This window comes from Nyctereutes procyonoides, unplaced genomic scaffold (assembly GCF_905146905.1).
Source record: "Nyctereutes procyonoides isolate TBG_1078 unplaced genomic scaffold, NYPRO_anot_genome, whole genome shotgun sequence".
NCBI lineage: Eukaryota > Metazoa > Chordata > Mammalia > Carnivora > Canidae > Nyctereutes > Nyctereutes procyonoides.
In genome coordinates, this window is record NW_026575020.1 from 17,495,985 (window position 1) to 17,518,701 (window position 22,717).

Sequence of the window (22,717 nt, forward strand, 5' to 3'; positions counted from 1 at the left end):
TCATTTTTATCATACTAATAATCATCTATGTACCCTGATCTGAGATACAATATCAACCTATCAAGCAATGGAGAAAAATGACTTTGACCTGAAGTTCACAACACAGGGAAGTTACAGACATTCAAGGAAACTTTACACGTAGTGACAGAAACAAAGAAAGTACTTTGGGCCACAACTCTACATTCTCTGTAATATCCCTGAGGAACCAGAAGACTTCATTTTAGATAATATTAGAATAGTTTTATATTTAAAAGTATATTGACATACCCATGGAAAGACCACTGGCACCTGGAGTATAGCCTTGGAAGGCAGTAAAGTGCCCAAGGGGGAAACCCCCCCACCAAACAAAAAACAAAAAAACACCAGCTTCAAAATAGTCCTTGTAAATCTCAGCTCTGACCCAGACTTGACATCATGTAAGAGTGATTCTGATGTTCTTCATGTGGTCATAAAACACAAAGAAAGTATAGTAGAAAAGGCAAGGAACTGATGGTATAAAAGCAATGAAGGCAATTCAGTGTTTCTCATCTCTCTACTAAGTTCCACAAAATCATATGGCCAAAAGCCTCCTGTCATATGACAACAAGAAGGAGAACAGATTCTAACTGTAGAGAGACAATCTATGGCATTCACCCATCTCCCTATGCCTCGGTCACTGGGTGGTTACCTTTAGTAAGACAGATTATGAGAGGATTTTTTTTTCTTAAAAAGAGAAATTCAGTGATGATAAAAAGCCTATACACCATCAAAGCAAAAGAAAAGCTTTGACTTAAATAAAATGAGAATGTACATGGAAGATGGACAAATAGAGATAAAATTAAGAATTGAGCAGAGGGGCTCAACCATAGAGTTTGACTGGTATTTTGCACTTTTCTGGAATAATAACTAAAAACTATTTTGCAGTCAGTAGAGCCTGAGACCTATGACACAGCAGAAATTATTATTTTTGTATCAGTTAAAAGAGTGGGTAAGAGCATTCCTTCCATTAATGGCAAAGAAGTGTAGATACACACATAAGCAACACTACCATAAAGTAGAGATTTTTGTTTTAACAAAATCCATATTTATGTGATTATATTTCCTACGGTTGAGAGCAGCTATAATTAATGGATTTCCCTTCTATCTTAATGCAGCCATTTGTCAATTCAAATACAGAATGTCCAATCAATTTTGATGTATTTAGTAAGCAATTTGTCAAATGGTGCTATAATCCAGTTAATATATTAATTCTTGTCATGGAGAGAGTTCTGACAACTACAGTTGACCCTTGAGGAAAATGAGGGTTAGGAGTGCCAAACCCCCCACAGTCAAAAATCCATGTATAACTTACGATTCCCCCAAAACTTACTACTAATTGCCTACTGGGACTGAAAGGATTCCCAATGAACAGTCAACACATATTTTGTATGTTATATGTACTATATACTGTATTCTTACAATAAAACAAGCTAGAAAAAATATTATTATGAAAATCACAAGGAAGAAAAGATACATTTACAATACTGGGCTATTTAAAAAATTCACATATAACTACACCCATGCAGTTCAAACCCATGCTGTTCAAGGGTGAGCCATATGTGGTTTTCCATAACTGGTTTGGAGAGAAAAATCTGTACTGGTACTCAAAGATCATTCTTCAAAGATAACACTTCTATGACCCAATATCTGAGAGCATGCTATATAGCACATTACTTAATAAGGAAAACTATTTTGCTGGAATAAAGATACTTGGGTTCCACTGGACAATGTAGCTTCTGATTCCTTGTAATGAGCTGCGATTCTTTGAATCCCTGTATATCTCATGTTTTTAATAAAGTCAGCAAACCAATACATGTGACATTAAATGCAAAATAAGAATGCTTCTAAGAGAGGAACAAGGCTTTACTAATGAAATATATTAATTTTAAACTTAAAAAGTACTTCTATGGGGATCCCTGGGTGGCGCAGCGGTTTAGCGCCTGCCTTTGGCCCAGGGCGCGATCCTGGAGACCCGGGATCGAGTCCCACGTCGGGCTCCCGGTGCATGGAGCCTGCTTCTCCCTCTGCCTGTGTCTCTGCCTCTCTCTCTCTCTGTGTGTGACTATCATAAATAAATAAAAATTAAAAAAAAAGTTTAAAAAAAAAAAGTACTTCTATAAACATTTTCTCCTATTCTAAAAACTTCTTCATATGAATTGCTAAGGAAGTAGTCTCGATCATTTATTTTTCCTATCCCAACATTCTTCAGGCAAATACTCCTACCAGTACTTAACACAGACACTGTACTGAGGGCACACTGTTAGTTACTGGTAGTCAAGCTTCTTGGAAGGCTGACTGTCACTTTACACAGTGTGGAGCCCTGGACATGACAGTTTTCTTGCTTTGAAAATAAATTTCATCCATTAATCACTATGCTATCTTCATCTTTTTCTAAGTCTATCTATGCTCCAGGAACTAGAGATAGAACAACTAGATGTGCCAGGCTTTCTGGTAGGGAGGTCCAAATTCATATCACAGAAGAAATATGGACTATAATGACCAAGAAAGGGTCAAATCCTTTCCCAAACTTTTCTTTTTTTCTTTCTTTTCTTTCTTTTTTTTAAGAGAGAGCAAGCAAGCATGGGGTGGTGAGGGGCAGATGGAGAAGGAGAGAGAGAATCTTAAGCAGGCTCCACATTCAGCACAGAGCCCAATGTGGGACTCAATCTCATGACCCTGAGATCATGACCTTGATCGAAATCAAGTCGGATGCTTAACCAACTGAGCCACTCAGATGCCCCCTCCCCAACAAACTTTTTGTGGGGAGATTTAATTACTACCAGTTTGGGCAGAGTAGAGGACTAAAGACAGATTATTAACATGGCACAGATAACCTCCATAGCACTTGGGCATATTTGGCAAACACTTTCCAAAGATGATGGCCCTCTCAAAGCACTACATCTAAATCCCTATATTTCTCTAACAAGAAATACAAAAGCAGAGATGAAGGCAAACCCTTTCTAGAAAACAAAACTAAAAAACACGGCAAGAAATTTTTTGGAATTACAAAAGAGAAAAGGAAGATTATATTCATCTTCCAGACATTAGACTCCCTTAGCCCATTTATGAACCTGCAAGAGCAAAGGAAAAACTTGCCAAAACGATTTGGCACAAGGCTGTGTATTTTAAAACCTGCAATGTGTACCAAGCCTCCAGACTACTAGACGTCCCATTGTTTCATGTGTCTGCTGAGAAAGGTGCCCTATGTGTCAGAAAAGCACACTGAATATTTTTCAATGACCCAGGGGGCAAAGGTCACTTATTATAAATGGATAATGAGACCTAATGCAGTGCTCTGAGTATGGACAAAGAAAGGGTCTATCCATAGCCCCTGGTGGATTGGTCATTCAGGCTTTTATTTCCTCTCCACACTTAATGGAGTCAAACAATTGACAGAAATTCTATAGAGAAGGCTGAAACTGAGAGAAACAACTGTATTCTAACTCTGACAGACAGATACAAATAGCGACCCTGAAATGGCGCCAGAATTCCTGTTACCACTAACATAGCAGACAGCTGTAGCATTCCCCCTAAATTCCCATTTAGTCATTTGTTAGCAATTAACCTTACTGATGGAAGTGATGGCACATCAAACCACAAGCTCCTGCCAACATCAACCCATTACATTATTGCAGGTAAGCAGACACAGATCATTCTGTTCTAGCTCCTTATTTTTGAAGAAAAGGGCAGATACCCCTGTTCCCTCCATCCTATATTTCCACTACCCAAATGACAAAAGGCACACTCAAGGATATTAGTATCTGAATATATGAACCTTAAACTAGGTGCGACAGAATAAATGATATCAGAAACAGAGGTACTCATAGACTAGAGGCTTCATGGCCTATAGATTATTTCTCTTTATCAGAATCAATGTCTTATCCTAGTCAAATCCGCCAATCCAATGGTAATAAATAGTGACAGTTCAATGGAAAAGAATGTATAGAGACATTTAAAAATACAAAAACAGTCCTTTATAAAAACTTTCCTTTTGTTTCACTTCAATATTAAGGACAATGAAAACAGGAAAGTGGACTGACCATGTAAACTATTTTTTCCCCAAATGGTAAATGCTAAAACAAATAACAGAAATGCCAAGATTTACTTCAGAATGAAGCATATAAGTCATTAGGTGGTAACAGAAAGGACTTCCAATGTTGAAACATCTCCAGGGTAAATCAGCAATGACAGAAAAACCCAATGAACTATTCCATAGATGTGAAGCTCTATGTAAAGATTTGCATATCAATAAGAATTATGTCTCCCACAGACACAAAAAAGAAGGGAAAAGGGTAATCTTTTTTTTAAAAGATTTTATTTATTTATTCATGAGAGACACACAGGGAGAAGCAGAGAGACATAGGCAGAGGGAGAAGCAGGCTCCCTGTGGGAAGCCCAATGCAGGACTCGATCCCAAGACCCCAGGATCATGACCTGAGCCAAAGGCAGACGCTCAACCACTGAGCCAGCCAGGCGTCCTGGAAAAGGGTAATCTAATCCAAACTTTTCAATCCATCATTTATAAAGTTTGCAGATTGCTGATGGTGCTTTCATTGAACTATTCAGCATCTTTTCATTGAAGAAAGGGTATTTAATTTCCCCAAGTTATACAACACGTATACGACTAAATTCTGGGTTAAATTATCTTAAACTTATAGTCTCTTGAAGAAAAACAGCATTCACTTCACTAAAATTATCTCTCTATGGAAGGACATGTTAGTTGATAAAATTAAGTATAAATAAGAGAAATCATCAAATATAATTCAACCTGAAGTGGTTTCTTAACTACCTCAGATATTCAGATCTGGATAGAGCAGTATGACACACCCAATGACCAACAATGGACTATAAATACTCTTTAAATAAGTCCTACATTACAAGTTTCCTCTACAAGAGAAAAATATTTCTTTCTTCTCCTTCCACCCTACCCACTCTTGGGCAAATATTTATTATGGACAATGCAAGGAAATATTGTTGAGTACCTCCATCATACTTGGTACATACCACAATAGCGATGCAATCCAGGATGTTAAGTTAAATCTAATGTGACATTCGAAAGAGAACAGCTCAGAAAAGTGCTGCATATTTAATTGCTTTTCCGGGGCACTGACAATGACCATGGTAGATAAGACCAATAATATTTTCCCTTTTGTATCAATACTTTCAAAATATATCACCATTGTATTGTGAAACAAACAAACAAAAAAAACCCAACAGAATAGTAAAGTATTTTCAAATACTTCATTCTAAACTCAAAAGTGTGACTTTACAAGGAAAAATATTTGCTATTTCTATTCTCATGGTTATAGCTGGTAGGACAGCAGTACACAATTCAGTTGGGAATCAGGATCTCTAAAATCTAAACTTAAATATACTGTTGACTTGTGATTTTCATACTTCTGTATGTAAGATAAATCTCAACACTAGCTTTAGGTACATCTACTTGATTATATACAAAGACTACAATAAAAGCGTTAGAGAAGTCTAAGAGATTAGTAAAGCAATAACATTTTTAAAAGCAGATATACCAATAGAGAGCCCAGCTACTCAAAAGAAACTCAGAACTGACTTAGTTCTCTTCAGCATAATAAAAACTAAGATTTTTGTCAAAGCAACACTAATACTTTAAAATTAGGTTCTGGTTGGAGTTTTTAGATTAAGAAAATAATCTGATTAATACTGCCTCCTTACATGTCATGCTGTCTAGGGTACCATGATGGAACCTTATCATTTCTTTTTATGCTCTCTCTGGGATATGATTATTTCATAGAAAGTGTATTTGAATTACCAATTATATACCAAAACAACTCAGAAGGGAGCTGAAATCTGTAAAAAACACATGGAAGTTTGGGGGTTATTTTTTAAAAGCCTACTGAGTACTACCAGGATATATATCACGCGCACCAAAACAGAAGCCACTCTGCAATCACCAATTCTCTGTCCTACTCTAGGCAACATATTTCCCTTAATATTGCAATGAATGGCATAACCTATTGCCCAAGCTAGTCACCCTTTCCTCCTCACTTTTCTTCAGTCATCTCACGCAGTCCCAAATCCTATAGATGCAACTTCCTCAGCCATGTCTCTTCATCTCTATTAATAACTTCTTCCTTCTTTGAATTTCTATTACCAATTAATTCAAGCTACTAACATAGTATGTATCACAATGTGTTATACAGATACTCACATATATGTTTCTTATTTGTATTTATGATAGAGATAGAAGTAAAAAGAGCCAAAAGTAAAACTGCAGAACTGGTGTAATGCAAGATTAAGATAATATATAGGATTAAAGCATCTTAAGTTTAAAAAATAATTATGATCCTATATTTCCACTACCAGCCATATAAGAGAGACTAGATTTACATTATCTCCTAAAATAACTAAATTAGGCCTAAGCAAAAGGCTATTTTGAACCCTCCATAATAAAGCTTAAGAATAAGCATTGAAAGAATCAAATTTATTCCAAGTAATATGAATGCATCCGAGGAATAAAGAACAATTCACCACTTCACAACATGAAACTGAAAATACCCAGTATCCTACCAAAAATCATTAGGGACATAAAGAAGCAGGAAAACACAACCCAGACCTAGGAGAAAAATAAATCAATAGAAAAACCTCCAAGAAACATCATAGTGGTAAAAGTAATTAGAACATAGGGATTCTAAAACAGCTATTATAAAATAAATGTTCCATATGTTCAAACACATACATGGTAAAGAAAGAAATGAAAGATATAAAAAAGATCCAAATATGACTTCTAGAGATGAAAAACATGATATCTAAAATGAAAAAAACATGTTGAATAAAACCAACAGATGATTAGGCAGAGTAGAGTAGAAGACTTGATTTATTTAAGTATGTAGAAATATAAATTATACGAAATCAGAGAGAGAAAATAATTTTAAAAACTGAACAGAAATTCAGTAAGTAGGAAAATATCAGATGGTCAACATACATACAATTGGAGTCACAAAAGGAGAGGGGAAGATTTGAACAAATAACTGCATAAAAATGTTCAAATTTCATGAAAACTATAAATTCACAAATCCAAGAATCCTACAAACTGCAAGCAGAAGAAAACCACCCCATGACATTATGGTTTAATTGATTTTTTTGTTTTTCTATATTATTTCTATTTTTTCTTTTGTTTATATGTTTTCTATTTCACTGATTTCTACTCTGATCTTATCGTCTCCTTCTTTTTTGGTTTAATATGCTCTTCTTTTTCTAGTGTCTGAATGTGGAAGCTGAGGTCATTGCTTTCAGAACATTAGGCACTATTTAGTCCTATAAAATTGCTCTTGAATACTGAGACAGTACTATCCCACATGCTTTTCTATTTTTCTTTAAAGTTTGTATTTTGAAATGATTATAGATTCATGAAACATTGCAAAATAGTATAATGCAGTCTTGTATAGCCTTAACCTAGTTTTAGAACCAGGAAATCATCACTGGTACAATCCACAGACTTTATTCATCAGTTTTATATATACAATTTTACATATATTCATTTTGTATGAGGTTATGTGCATTGTTTGTGTGTTTGTATAGAGTTCTATCCAATTTTGTCACATGTTTATTTGTGGAACCTCTAATACAATCAAGATACAGAGCTATGTCATCACCACAAAGATCTACCTAACCTTTCATAGTCACATCCAACCCTTCTCTTGTAATTCTGTCTTTAAGCCCTGATCAACACTAATCTGTTATTCATCTCTATAATTTTGTCATTTTGAGAATGTTAAATAAATGGAACCCTTTCTTCTTATGGTACTTTTAAGACTTATCATAAGCAAACTTTTGAGATTGGCTTTTTCACTTGGCATAATATTTTCGAGACTCATCCAATTTGTTCCACATATTTATACTTCAATCCACTTTTTTTTTCCTGAATAGTATTCTAAGATATGGGTCTGTTCTGTTGTCATTTTCATTCAGTTCAAAATAATTTCTAATTTCCCTTTTGATTTCCTCTGTGAACCATGTATTATTTAAAAGTATGTTGTTTAGTTTCCAAATATTTGTGGATTTTCCAGGGATCTGTTATTCATTTCTTATTTAATTCCACTGTGGTCAGAGAATATATACTTTGAATGACTTGAAAGCTTTTCAATTATTGAGATTGTTTGATGGCCCACAAGATGGCCTATCCTGGTCACTGTTTGCTGTGCACTTGAAAAGAATGTGTATCCTCCTTTGTTGGGTAGGATATTCCATAAAGTTTGATATTAATGTAACTCAGGGTTTAAGTATGTTTCACCTAAGAAGCAATATAGTTGGGGCTTATTTTTTTTTGGGGGGGGCTTATTTTTTATCCAATTTGACAATCTTTTATTTTTTTATTAGGATGTTTAGACCATTTATAACTAATGTGAGTACTGATATGCTCAGGGTTACATCTTGCTTGTTTCCCTTTTATTTTCCTTCTTGGTCTAGGTTTCATTATATACATCACATACATTTCATTATACATATCACAGTTTACCTTCAAGTGATGTGATACCACTCACATATATTTTAAAAACCTTTTAATAGTTCCATTTCCCATACTCCTGGACTTCACACTACTGTTGTCATACATTATATACACACACACAAAATATATACATCCATGTGTATTTTAAAGACTTCAATACATAGATACTGTTTTTGCATTAACAGTAAGTTTTGTTTTATTTTATTTATTTATTTATTTATTTATTTATTTATTTATTTATTTATTTACTTAGGAGAGAGAGAGGGAAAGTGGGAGGGAGGGAGGGAGGGAGGGAGGAGGGAGGGAGGGAGGGAGGGAGAGAGAGAGAGAGAAAGAGAGAGAGACAATGAATGTTGGAGAGAGGCAGAGAGAGAGGGAGAAAATCTTAAGCAGACTCCACAGCCAGCTAGGAGCCCTATGTGGGGCTCGATCCCATGACCCTGAGATCATGACCTGAACCAAAACCAAAAGTCAGCTGCTTATTAACCCACTGAGCCACCCAGGTGCCCCAACAGTAAATTTTATTTTATAGAGACATAAACCATTACCCAAACCCCCCACATACTGTATATTTTAACCGTTTTTAGTCTTCTTTATTCCTTTCCATCGAGTATTCTTTTTCTTCTGCTTCAAGGACTTAACATGCCATATAAAGCACATCTATTGCTAATCATTTAAAAAAATTTTGTATATCTGAAAAAAAGTTCTCTCAATTTTTTTGGGGGGGACATAGAATTCTAGATTAATAGTTGCTTCCTTTCAGTACTTAAATCTGTCATTCTTACCATTTTTGCCTTGGTGTGTGTGTGTGTGTGTGTGTGTGTGTGTGTATATATATATATATATATATATATATATTTTTTTTTTTTTTACTTCTAGCTGCTTTTAAGATTTTTCTCTTTTTAAATAATTTTGAGCAATTTGCTTATAACTTTGGTACGGTTTTCTTCAAGTTTCTTGTGCTCAAGACTTATTCACCTTCATGGATCTGTGAGTTAATAGTTTGCATCAGATTTGGACGTTTTCTGGCTATTTCTCTTGTCATACCACCCTTCCCTCTATCAGGGACTCTGATTTCAAGTATAGGTTATCCCACAGCCCAGTGAAGCTATTTCAAATATTATACTGGTTTCTTCTGTGTTTCACTTTGGATAATTTCTCTTAGTTTATGTTCAAGTTCACTAACATTTTCTTCATCAATTTCTAGTTTATCCTCAATCTTATCCAGTGCAGCTTTCATATTTAGGCTTTCTTATTTAGGACTTTGATTTGAATCTTTCAAATTTCCCATGTCTCCACTTAACTTTTCAAATACATGAAATACAGTTACAATAACCATTTTAGAGTCACTATTTCTGACCCTGTGTGAGGTCTAGGCTCTGTGCCCTCTAGGACTCTCTGATGGTTCTTTCCTTGGCTTCCAGCAGTTTCCTACAAGCACCAGTACTGGGTTGAATACTTGAGGAGGACCCTCTGCACATCTTCAGAGTTCACATTCTATGCAGATCCATTCTCTCTGATGGCCTATCCAGCAAATTCTAGGTTAGGAGTTAACAAATAGTAAAATAGAGCTTGTGGATCATGATTACTCAAATCTGTGATTATAATTTTAAAGCAGCCACAGACAATATATAAATGAAATGGTGTGGTTGTTGGAGTAAAACTTCATTTACAATAATAGTTCATAATAGTTTGCTGATAGATGCTCTTCCATGGTCTTACTGGACTGCTCCATTCCCCTTGTATTCATTCCACTTGGAAACCCACCCCCCTCTTATGTAGCACAGCCCACAAACTCTTTCAGGGCAATAAATGGAGACAGTGGTAAGGTTTGCCTCATTTGTTTCTGATGTCCCGGGAATCAATGTACTCATTTCCTGGTGTTAGTAAAACAGTTGTTTTATATATTCTCTTTTTTGTTGTTATTTCAGGCAGAATGGTAAATCTCAAATGAAGCCTCAAGAAATACCCAATAAAGAACATTATTTTCACACACAAAAGACTCTAAATCCAACCGAAATATATAGATCTGAAACATACAGGTTTTAATCATCTTTTGTGTTTTTCGTTCCTTTTCATATGGTGTCAAAGCTTCTCCCCACCTTTCCTATAATGCTTTTAAAGGTCGAAGAAAACAATTATATCCCCAGTAAAACACAGAGGTTCTATGGATTCTGATCACCTTTCTATTGTGTATCAAAGCTATGTTTCTGCTGAATGATCTCTTGTTATCATTTAACAAAAAAAACTCAATAAGCTTAGAAAGGAACTTCTCACATACCCAGGGATCACCTCAGAAAGAAGTTCAATGTCTGACCTTCCCCCAACAAAGCTAGTTAATGTTAGCAAATAAAAATAATGCTGATGCCAAATTACCTGAAAGAAAAGGAGGAAATGTGATTTTCCCCCTAAATAAAACTTTCACCAAATGCCTGGGTGACTCAGCAATTGAGCATCTGCCTTTGGCTCAGAGCATGATCCCAGATTCCCGAGATCGAGTCCCACATCGGGCTCCTTGCATGGAGCCTGCTTCTCCTCCCTCTATCTGTGTCTCTGCCTCTCTTCCTGTGTCTCTCCTGAATAAATAAATAAAATCTTTAAAAAAGAAAAAAACACAAAGCTTTCCCAAGTCAACTCAGTAAGCTCTATCTTTAATTTACAATTTGGGAAACTCTGAAGCAGGCTAAAGAAAAAGTTATTGTCTATTTTGAGATGATATTCAAAGCCAGATGATATTTGTTAGTCTCTTCTAATGTTTATCTTTGTTTCTGGCACAGAAAATACTGAAATAAAAGGCCTATTTTAGAAAAGGTAATTACAGTATGTAATTTTTTTCAAAGGAAAAAATAGTGTTAACACAAAAATTACTAATCTTCTCTGCTATAATCTTTTTATACACTATTCCTGAGAGTTCTTATGACCAAAGCAAAAATTTTTTTTTGATACTAGATTCTTGACTTTTACCTTTACTGAGCTATACAGATTAGATTGCCATCTATGCATTCACTTTATACATTTAAATCAATCTACTCAAACTACATGAATTTGCTGATACTGGACTCCTGTTTTACTTACTCAAAATGGCAATTTCCTATAGTTCAACCCAATAACGAGAAAGACATCTCTGCCTCCACAGAATGCTCCAAGGAGCATTCTGTTACAATTCGATATCTGATAGATCAAAATTCCTTAATTTTCTATCATTCCCATTCAATTAATATAGGTGAGAAAGGGGACTACAGTTAAGAACACAAAATCTGGGGTACCTAGGTGGCTCAGTTGGTTAAGAATCCTACTCTTGATTCTAGTTCACATCATGATTTCAGGGTCATGAGATCATAGCCTCATGTGAGGCTCCCTGCTAGGTATGGAGCCTGCTTTAAATTTTCTGTCTCCTTCTCCCGCTGCCCCTTCTTCCTCTGCCCCTCATGCTCTCTAAAAAAGAAAAGAAAAATTAAAAATGTAAATTAAAAAACCCCCACAAAATTTGGAGTTTCTACTTCCTTCACTTTAAAGTTAGGTGAGAAGTCTTTAGTGGTTCAGACAGGTTTCTCTTCCCTTCCCCCATCAGTCACCCTTTTGCCACATTTGCAGAGCTCTGTTTATCAACTAGCAGTGTATTTATTATGATTACAGGCTGGAAAGGGAGTGGGGATTCCTTGCTAAACATCCTGCTCTCCTACTCTCTTCTCCCTGAGACAAAGTCTCTTTCCCATTTCCATTTACATCATGCTTTGTCTACTATTATTAAAATTTCCGGAGTTTGTACAAGTCTACTTCATTTGATCCACAGGTCCAAATACAACCAAAAAAAAAAAAAATGCTTGCGACCGCTGACAAGTTTGCATTAGAGTTTTACTCCAAATGGTTATACCTGAAAATACTTTCAGTAATATATTTATCAATTCTTTAAGCAGAGAAATAAGAGGTCATTTTCAATATGATTAAATCAAAAAGCTTCCCAGCATCAAGTATGGTATACTTTTGTTTTAAGAGGTCACATCTTTTCAAATGGTTTCAGTAAGAAGACTGGAGAGAAAGCAAGAAGGTAATAAGATTGTCTTCTTAATGAGGATCTAACTTGCATAAAGGACTCAACAGATGGGCAGGTAAAAACATTCTCTCTAAACTGGCTCCAGCATTGCTTTTACCAATTGTATTTCAAGCTTTTATTTCTCTGACGCAGATGTCCATCTTTTGCATATTTAATTGCTTCAGTCCCGTAATATATGGCATGTCCAAGACTCCCAATCAAATAGTCTTTCTTTATGTAAGAAAACAGGGACTTCAAAATCAGGCTAATTCTGTGTCTCTACCATCAATGTAAAGAAGTAGTGTAATAATTATTACAAAATTACCTACTTCTTAGGTGTTTTTTTTTAAAAAAAAACTATTAAATTATCTCAGTGACATTTCACAAAATGAAAGAAAACAAATATATTACACCCATCGCTTACATAGTACATACTACAACATGACGAGATCACAGTCAGAATAGGTATTCCATTATTAAGTCTCTGAAGTCTATTATTTGAAAATCAATACTTTTGAGATAAGAAAAAAGATGCAGAAAAATACTTAAACTGTTTTACAGGGAGTTTTTTCTTTTTTTTTTTTTTTAGTTTAAATGTCAGTTATTTAACAATATACTATATTATTAGTTTGGGTTTTTTTTTTTTACAGTTACATAACTTTAGCATCCCTTCATTGACCATAACAATACCTTTATAAAGAGCAAGTATTGCTATTAATATTTTATGTTTATCAAATTATTGAGAGGTGATTTGGAAAGGGAACTCAGACCTTTTTATCCTTGTCCTAATGCTAGCTAGTCCACTTGGAATGGTCTAACATGAAACATATTTATATGACATATTTTAATTAGAAACCATAGAATCATCAGTGACTCCTTTCTTTCAAATTATCTCTAATTCCTTTCTATTCCATCTCTGCAACATCTCACAGGTTTGCCCTGTCTCCTCTGTAATACAGACTTCATTAAAGCCCTCTCATCTTTCCCTAGGATCATTGAGTGTCCACACCCCTCCCCTGATACCACTCCCCTCCTTTGAACCTACCATTACAACAACACTACCAGAATGATCTTTCTAAAATGAAGTTCTGATAGTGTCACTCCAATGCCTGAAAACATTTGGTGGCTTGCTACTGCCTAGAGGGGTGATTCTTTTTTTTTTTTTAGAGAGGTGATTCTTAAACTGTGCACCTGGGGACCTCTGTAATTCTAAAAATTAGAGAAAGGTGTTTAGAGTTGCTAAAATCAAGTAATGCCAATCAGCTTAATTTTCTGGGACACAAATATTAAGGGACAGAGCTGCATTTCATTTTTGCCTCTTTGTCTTATATATCTGGGACTTGCTATTTGTTTGCCTACTGAACACAATAAATCACAAGATATCAAAATAACAAAAAAAAGCAAACCAAACCAAAATTAATTCTGATTCAACTCTACTTAACAACTAGTTATTTTCATCCGCGTTGAGAGGTACGGGGAAAGCATTCTTATGATTTTAATTTGATATTATATAAATGTCATTTTTTTCTAATTCAAATGATAAGAATTAAATATATGTGCTTCAATAGACTAGAACCAGGGGGCACCTGGGTAGCTTGATGGTTGGGCATCTGCCTTCGGCTCAGGTCGTGATTCTGGGGTCCTGGGATTGAGTCCTATATCTGGCTCCCTGGTGGGAGCCTGCTTCTCCCTTTGCCTATGTCTCTGCCTCTCTCTGTGTGTCTCTCATAAAAAAAAAAAAAAAAAAAAAAAAAAAAACCTAAAACCTAACTTTTACTGCTTCTTGAACCCAAAACGACTTACATATACCCCACTACAAGGGCTTTAGCAACTAAAGTTTTGCATTCATAGTTCATTTTACTTTTTTATTAAATGCTCAAATTAGTGAACTGAGAACAGAAGCAACATGCTATTCATGTTTAAATCACAAGTGCCTGACACATAGAAGTCACTCAGTAAATACATGCTGGAGAATCAATTTTATAAGAAAACAAGACTGCCAACTATGAGTTACAATTATGAAGTTTCAGAAATTTCAAGCAAAGTCAGTAAATTTTGTTTCAAGTATAATATGTAACATATTATAAACATAAAATAAAATAGTTTTAGAACTATTTTACTTCATGCTGCATAAAACAGCCAGGCAAGATAGTAAGTTCAATACAACAAAACTCCATTAAAAGCATGTCAATGTTGATTTTTAAGAAGTTTCTTAAAAACATACAGCACTCACAGCCTTCAAGTTAAATTAAGGATCCAGCCAATTCTACAAAATTAAATTATAATTGTAAAGAATTTTTAATTCTATGATCATAAACTGGATAATAAATATTAAATTGTCTTTCCATGCCTCCCCTACAAAATAAGCTGTTTCTAGCTCAGTGTCATGTTCTCCTCAGGGTTTAGATATGAAAGTAAACACCCAATGGAGTTGCAATCATTACTTCATTGTTCCAAATAAAATCTACAAAAAGAAAAACTTGCTGATACTTTTCACAGTGAAATGTGCTTATTCTTTTTCAAGATACCAAGTTTTATGAAGTTTATTATATCCTAGTATCCTCATTTAAAAAAAAAAAACTTTTGAGACCACCAGATATACCCTCATGAACTTATATAATTGCAGGAGTATATCTCATGGCCAAGGAATATGAACAGCCAGACGCATATTTAATGTGCACTAAGGCTTCTGGTTTACATTCATATTAAATATCTTACTTGCCTCAATCTGATTATTTATGGCCTATGGCCTCTGGATCCATGGTGATATGCACGGCTGCGTTAAAAGTCAGCATTTTAAGAGGAAATCTCAAAACACTGTATAGAAGGTAAAAACAATGAGAACTACTTACAGCCAGCAAGCAGGAACTGATAATACTGGACTGCATCTGCAGCGAGGAGCAGAGGGTGGTTTGCATTAAATGGTGGTTGCAATTCATTCCATTGAGGAGTTCTAAGGAAATGGCAGAAGAATATTAATATTTAAGCTTAATAGATGGGATGTAAATCACTATTACTGTCACCACTTATAGACACTGATACTAAACTCACACTATCTTTGTAATCATTAAAGTGAACTTGTTGGGAGTGTTGAAACCTGAAATATGAGGCCATTTGCTTAAAAAGAATAAAAAGGTGGCAGTGAGTCATACAATTACATAGAGCTGATATTAAACAGCAGAAGACCTTCCAAGAGGGTAGACAACACATTCAAAGCACTACATGGAGAGGAAGTGTGGAATTCATGTCATGACTAAGTAGCTCTAATTTTACCTACTTTTGGACAACTTTTGGAACTCACTATTCTCAGAATGTGCTTATTTTAAAATAAAATAAAGCAGGCAAAAGTGGTTTTAAAAAAACCCCACACAGTTAAATGAATGGCTGACTTATAATAGACCTAATTAGTATCTGAATTCCAAAATAAGCCATTTATTTCAACAATGATGGTGCAGTAATTTTAATTAGATCTGCCTGCTCCTAAATAGCTTGATAAATAAGATATTGATCAGATCAATCTAGACTAGTAAAGTAGTAGTAAAGAATGCTGGAGCCTCCAAAAATCAATATAAGAATATTTTAAAATGTCAAAAGGAGAGGGATCATTTTAATATGCATTTTTGTCTCTTTCCTTCTATACTTGTCAGGATGAATTTTTTTCCTGCCTCTTCTGTACCACTGTACACTGTGTCAAACAGGTTTTATTCCAGAATTTAATTTCTCCTTCTTTATACTTGCTTATAAAGATTCTAATGATCATGTACTTTTGAGAAGGTCTCTGATTCTTAAAAACATTTCTACAATGTTTAGCCATCATATATTGGGGAATCATCTTAAAGGAAATCTTTTAACCTATTTATTTAAGTTTCCAGTCCCCTTAATGGCCATTCCAATGTACTTTTTATTTTCAGTAAACATGAGACTGCAAATAGGGGAAGCACTAAAGCTCTATATGTGGGATAGAAAAAAAACCCAAGTTCTAGAAAATGTAATACAAAGATGCAAGGACAAAGTAATTCAAAAGGAGGCATATGGCAACTGAAAACATATGATCACACAAAAATTTGTACATGAATGTTCTTAGGATAATCATCACAGCTAAAAAGTGGAAATGTCATCAGCTGATGGATAAATGAAATGGATAAACAAATGGACACAAAATGTGGTATATTCATGCAGTGGACTATTATTTGGCCAAAAAAAAGAATGAAGTTCGGATACATGTTATAACATGGATGGACCTTGAAAACATTACGCTAAATGAAGAAAGTCAGATGCAAAAGGTCACATTTTGCATGATTCCACTTATACAGAATGTTCTTAGTAGCAAATCCAAAAAGAAAGTAAATTGTGGTTGCTTAAGGCTGAAAGGTTTGGTGAAAAAGGAGAGAGTTGCTAACAGGTATAGAGTTTCTTTTGGGGGTGATGAAAATTGCCTGTGGTGATGGGTACAGAACTTACTGAAAATTCACTTAAATGGGTGAATTATATTACATATAAATTATATCTCAAAAAAGGAATTACTGATATATGCAACAACAGGGATGGATCACAAGAACTTTGCTGGGTGGAAAGAAGCAAGACAAAAAAAGAGTATATACACTATGATTCCATTTATATACAATTCTAGAACTATAAACTAATCTCTAATGACAGAGAGCACTGGTTGCCATGAGCTCAACGGGTGAGGTACAGGAGGGAGAGACCACAAAGAGGCACAAGAAAACATTTGGGTGTGACAGATATATTCATAATGTTAATTATAGTGATGATTTCCCAACTGCATACATGTCAATCTTTATCAAACTGTACATTTTTAATATTTTACACCTCAACAGAGCTACTAAAAACAATGGAAGGAGTTACTACCTAACCAGAGTCCAGCTGGCTCGAGGTGATGTCATCACTTCCAGTGGGGTGTCATCACTAATCTTGGGGGCAGTGCTGAGGGGTCGCGGCTCCATCATGTGCTCCACTAAGGTCCCATAGCAGCTAATAATGTAGAGAGATTCAACTACAACTTGTTTGGACTGATCTACAAACAGAAAAACAGACCCTGGTTGTGTGATGATGGCAAAAAAGGGACACAGAATAATTTTTACAAGTTTCTGACCTTTCAGTCTGTTTCTGAGGCTGTTGAGAGAAAATACTGCAGATTTTTCACGAGGTGCCTCTCCTGCCTAAAGACTGCTTCTTAGAAGTAGATGCTCATGAATATGAGAATCTCTGTGCTATCAAAATATTTTTAAATCTTAAGCTATTTATTTCAAGAATGATGAAAATAAACTCAAAATTCTAATACAGTAAAACAGTATTTCACAGCCTTTTGTATTTTTCTGCAATGTAATTTGTTCCACATTAACAAAATGATATCAGGTGGGATAGGGAAAGACTGCCTGGAGAGGAACACTGTATGAAATAAGATTTAGTTACACAGGATGTACCAATTCAACTGCATGAGAGGCTCTCTGTATGCCTAAATCAGCCTAACTGCTCTACTTTCTCTTGGAAAACTTTCTTTTTCTTTTTTTTTAAAGATTTGTTTATTTATTTATTTGAGGGGGAAGAGGGACAGAGAGAGAGGAAGGGAGAGAATATCCAGCAGACTCCTGGCTGAGCAAGGATTCCCAATGTGGGTCTTGATCTAACAACCCTGAGATTATGACCTAAGCCAAAATCAGGAGTCAGACACTTAACTCACTGAGCTACCCAGGCTCCCCAAACTTTGTCTTTAAAATCTAGATTAAAACAAATAAATAAAAAAGCACGTCCTCCTCCCCAAAATCCTCTTTCTGCCTTCCTCTTCATGGGATTACTGGCCTCTATGGTAAATGAAGACCACTCATACTTTAAGGTCAGGTGCTGAATATGGATCTAATCAAATGACTTTATAAGGAGTACACATGTCTTCACTACGAAAACAGGTTTAGTCCTCTATCTTGGGTTTTACAGTAAACCTAGGAACATATAAAATCGCTCATGAATGCTGGGTGGGTCACCTTATCTCCATGCCAGTGGAATCAATTACAGCTGATTTGGGAAAATGGCTAACGACCAGTCAGTGGGACATAAAGGAGTAGTAAGTTAAAAGGGTAATTAGAAGAGAACGGAGAAGCATTTGAAATCGAGCTTCACAGAGGGTTTTAACTAGTAACAAAAAGTCATTTTGATAGCATCATTAAAACTAAGGAGGTAACAAAAAAATAAAGATAGGATAAGAAAATGGAAGGCCTGCATACTTTACTGTATCCTCTCCCATTTAGGCAAAGAACCTGCTGTGCCTGAGATCTTATTTCCAAGGAAAGGGTCACAGAAAGGCGATAACGAGGGAGAGGGCTGATGTTTGACTGCCAATACTAAGCGTAAAGCAGGGCTATTTTGCCAAGAACAATACAGCCTGTGGAGCTGGGCAGAGAAGTGCTTCGCTAACAACTCAGTTTGTGACCTACTTTAATAGTGCTTGAAATAATAAGGGCACAATTCTAACATTCAAAATTAAATACCTGGTCCACGAATGTAGGTACTCTTCTACACACAATAAGGAGTAACATACTAAAGCAGTTAATTATGTAAAAAAAATGTAGGTATTGATCTTGATGATCGAAGCAGGGATTTAAAAACCACAACTGGCACCTGTGTGTCTCAGTTGTTGAGTGTCTGCCTTCGGCTCCAAGCATGATCCTGGGGTCCTTGGATCGAGTCCCACATGGGGCTTCCCGCAGGGAGCCTGCTTCTCCCTCTGCCTATGTCTCTGCCTTTCTTTCGGTCTCTTGTGAATAAAAAAAAAAAAAAATCTTAAAAAAAAAAAACCACACACAACTCTATATAAATTCAAAGAACAGTGGTTACCATAAAATATGACTCTTAGGGGCACCTGGGTAGCTTAGTCAGCTGAGCATCCAATCCTTGATTTTGGCTTAGGTCATGATCTCAGAGTCATAGGATCAATCCCCAAGTCAGCCTCTGCACTCAGCATGGAGTCTGCTTGAAATTCTCTCTCCCCCCTGTCCCTCTGCCTCTTCCTTGCTGTGTGTGTGTGCACACTCTCATGTGCTCTCTCTCTTAAATAAATAAATCTTAAAAAAAAAAAAAAAGACAACTCATTTCTGAGCAGGAGCCTGTTTTTATCTCTTAATTTATAACATGGCAAAGTTGTTCTTGGTTGTTTCTTTGTTTTGTAAAGTCAAGATGGAGCTTTAGAAAATCTGGGTTCAAACTCTGATACCATCACCTCCTAACTGGTGCTTTTAGCTCAGATATTCAAATTCACTGATCTCAAGCTCCTTGTCTCTAAAAATAGGGATAACAAAGGTTTTTCTCTCCACATCTCAGAGGCAATGCCATGGAATCAGCTTATAAAAATGTAAATATAAAATAATGTAAAAATGTGTGGTGGTATGGAATTAACAATGTTGAGGACTCTGGTAGACTGTCACCAACAGAACAAAATACAGACATTCAGATGGGAAATTTACTTCATATTTATAGTGAGAGGATGATAGCTTTTCTCCTTAGTGATACTTGAGGAACTGAGGAAAGACATGCTACCTGAAAGGAAAAATGGGCTCAGAGAATACTGGGTTTGAGATTATTCATGGAAACTACTATGAATTTCCCTCAAGAAACAAAAATTACAAGTGTCAAGTTAAGCTTCAATAATCTACATACCTTTTTCTCTTTTCAGACCTGCATTATTTGCAAACCATGATCTGGATGTCCCAAACATTGCAGCCACACAAAACTCTCCGCCCATCGATTTGCTGGGTGAAATTTGTGGAGGTGGTTTAACTTTGCTTAAAAAATAAAATAATAGTAAGAAAAATTACCATGATGGAATCACGGACCTCAAGATAGTGACCTATTTTCCTTAAAATTCCGCCCCTAAGTATTCAAACCCTTCAATGTGGACATGCATTTTGACTTAAGTAACAACTGCGGGTATGAGACTGTGTTCTGCCATAAAAGTAAAATTATTGCAGAATTCTAGAATATTATCAAAATGGTTAACATATAAAAACCATAAAAATCAACCCCTTTTTGAAGTATGTGTTGGTGAAATCCAAATCACTTCTTTTCAGATGGATAACATTTCTCTGGAGATTTTAAAGTACAACAAGAATTAGCATAAATATCTCACAATAATAAAATAGTTTATTATTTCATTTTGATATATAAGATGTGAGATTGACAGTACAGTTGATTGGAGACAGCATGTATGAAAATAATGAAATGATACAGAATGGAGCCCTGCAAATGGTTCAGCCACAATGCCACATACAAGTTAGACAATGTAGGAGGAGAAGATTGAATGCTCCAATGCAATTATATTCACCAATCTTCCTATTTGTTGTTTATTTTTTTCATGGGTGAAAATGATGTGTCTATTTCTGTTCTGTTCTTCACATGTTTGAGGACACATTAGTAACTGACATAACTACTGTAAGAAAGTACTTGCTTTCCTCTTTGTTTTCCCCAAATTAGCTTTTATGCTATCAACTTCTAATATCAACCTTTCATCTTCTGTGAAATCCTCTTATTTCTCTTCTCTTTGAATTTGGCAAAGGCTTCCCCAAAGCTCACTGGCAATTCTTCTGACCACCTCGGATAAATGGTGGTAAGGTTTCTCTCATTCATACACCAGAAAATAGCCTCACTGCATATTGGTCGAGATCACAGCCCAGTTGGGAATGAAAGTTCTGATGTTCCTACTCTGCTCGTCAGTCTCCATCGTCAAATAACATTATTTTACCTTCTTTTGTTCACTATCCTTTATCTCTTTTATCTCTGAATAAAGGGTGGAGAAAGATTGGGTTTTGGAGTCTAGAAGAAACCTGAATGCCGCCATTTATTAGCTGTGTGACTCTGGTTGACTTATTTAACTTCTCAGAGCTCAGACCGCTAATACATAAAATAAAAACAGTCATGCCTACTTTGTAGGGTTATCTTAAGCATTGTTATTTGTTATTTTATATTTGTTATTTTTTCTCTAAGTGTGCTCCCTGGCTAGTAGTACCACCTGAGAACTTCTCAAATATATAAAGATTTATCAAGCCAAACCCCAAACTCTGGAGGTGGGGCCTAATAATCTGGGCTTTTTTTTTTTTTTTAAGTATTTTTTATTTTATTTTAAACAAACCCTCCAGGAGATTCTGGTGCATGCTCAGATTTAAGAACCACTGTATTAGGGAATGTGCATAGAGCAATCAGGGCAGTGCCTTCCCATATCATGGTATTCAACAGTGCTTGTTAACTGTCTTCTATATGGCACACAGCCTTCAACTAATTTTCAAAAACATCAGACTGTGCTTTGGTAATCTCAGTTTCCAGGTCCTTATGACACTCGATATAGTCTTCCACATAATTTGTTTCCCCAGCCTTCTGCTCTGATACCTTCCTGCTAGGGAAAGCAAAGAGTTTGGATCAGAGGCCACTGTGATTGATTGGTCTTTTTGACTCTCCCTTTGTACCACATCTATGGTAATACACTTTGCCATATATAAAGAAGCCTCTTCTTTCCATCATTAACATTTCCTAATCACTTCACATCATTACTTCTAAAAACCACACCCATGCCAAAATACCAACACGTCACACTCAGACTTCCACTGACAGGGAATAAAGACACAATTTTGTTTTTGTTTTTTTTTTAAAGTTTCTGTGAGGAAATGAATCTGGTTTTACAAATAGTTTCATGTCTTCCTGGTTGCATCTGCCACAACTACAATAACCTACCAACAGAAAAGAAGACACCCCCCACCACCTACCCCAGAACAAACACGTATCTTTCCTCAGTATCAGGGTAATTGCCATCAGATTATCTTTCCTGGTTATGATGCACTCTGTTGTAATACCTTAGAGAGTAAATTCTCCTTCAAAGCCTGTATTTCCATCACTGAACTACTATCACTGAGCTAGTAAGTTCCTATAGCTAGCACCTTTTACTTCTTTTGGTAATTTTTAACCCTTAGAAGTTTGGGGGGGAGGTGGTTGGAGAGAGAAGGAGAGAAAAAACCATTCCAGAACTTGCTGAAAGGTGGTTCCAATTATCCACTATGTGTTTTTACAAGAATCACCATCAGGGAACAATAATACTATAATGTACAAATAAGCTTCACAGGGACAAATTCAAAGCTCTTTGCAAATTACTTAATACTATTTTTGTTTTTGTTTTTTTAAGGCAT

General features: G+C 35.6%; 1 protein-coding gene across 8 annotated transcripts in view; it reads right to left on the reverse strand.

The window, feature by feature from the left end:
* BCAS3 (BCAS3 microtubule associated cell migration factor) overlaps positions 1 to 22,717 on the reverse strand; it is a 594,925-nt gene that overhangs the window by 291,683 nt on the left and 280,525 nt on the right. For all 8 annotated transcript variants that reach the window (XM_055337273.1, XM_055337276.1, XM_055337244.1 and 5 more), the window contains 3 exons: positions 20,205 to 20,329; positions 17,406 to 17,571; positions 15,389 to 15,489 (listed from right to left, as the gene is read on the reverse strand). In XM_055337273.1, coding sequence (XP_055193248.1) covers positions 15,389 to 15,489; positions 17,406 to 17,571; positions 20,205 to 20,329 — 392 coding nt within the window. The remainder of the gene's footprint in view (positions 1 to 15,388; positions 15,490 to 17,405; positions 17,572 to 20,204; positions 20,330 to 22,717) is intronic.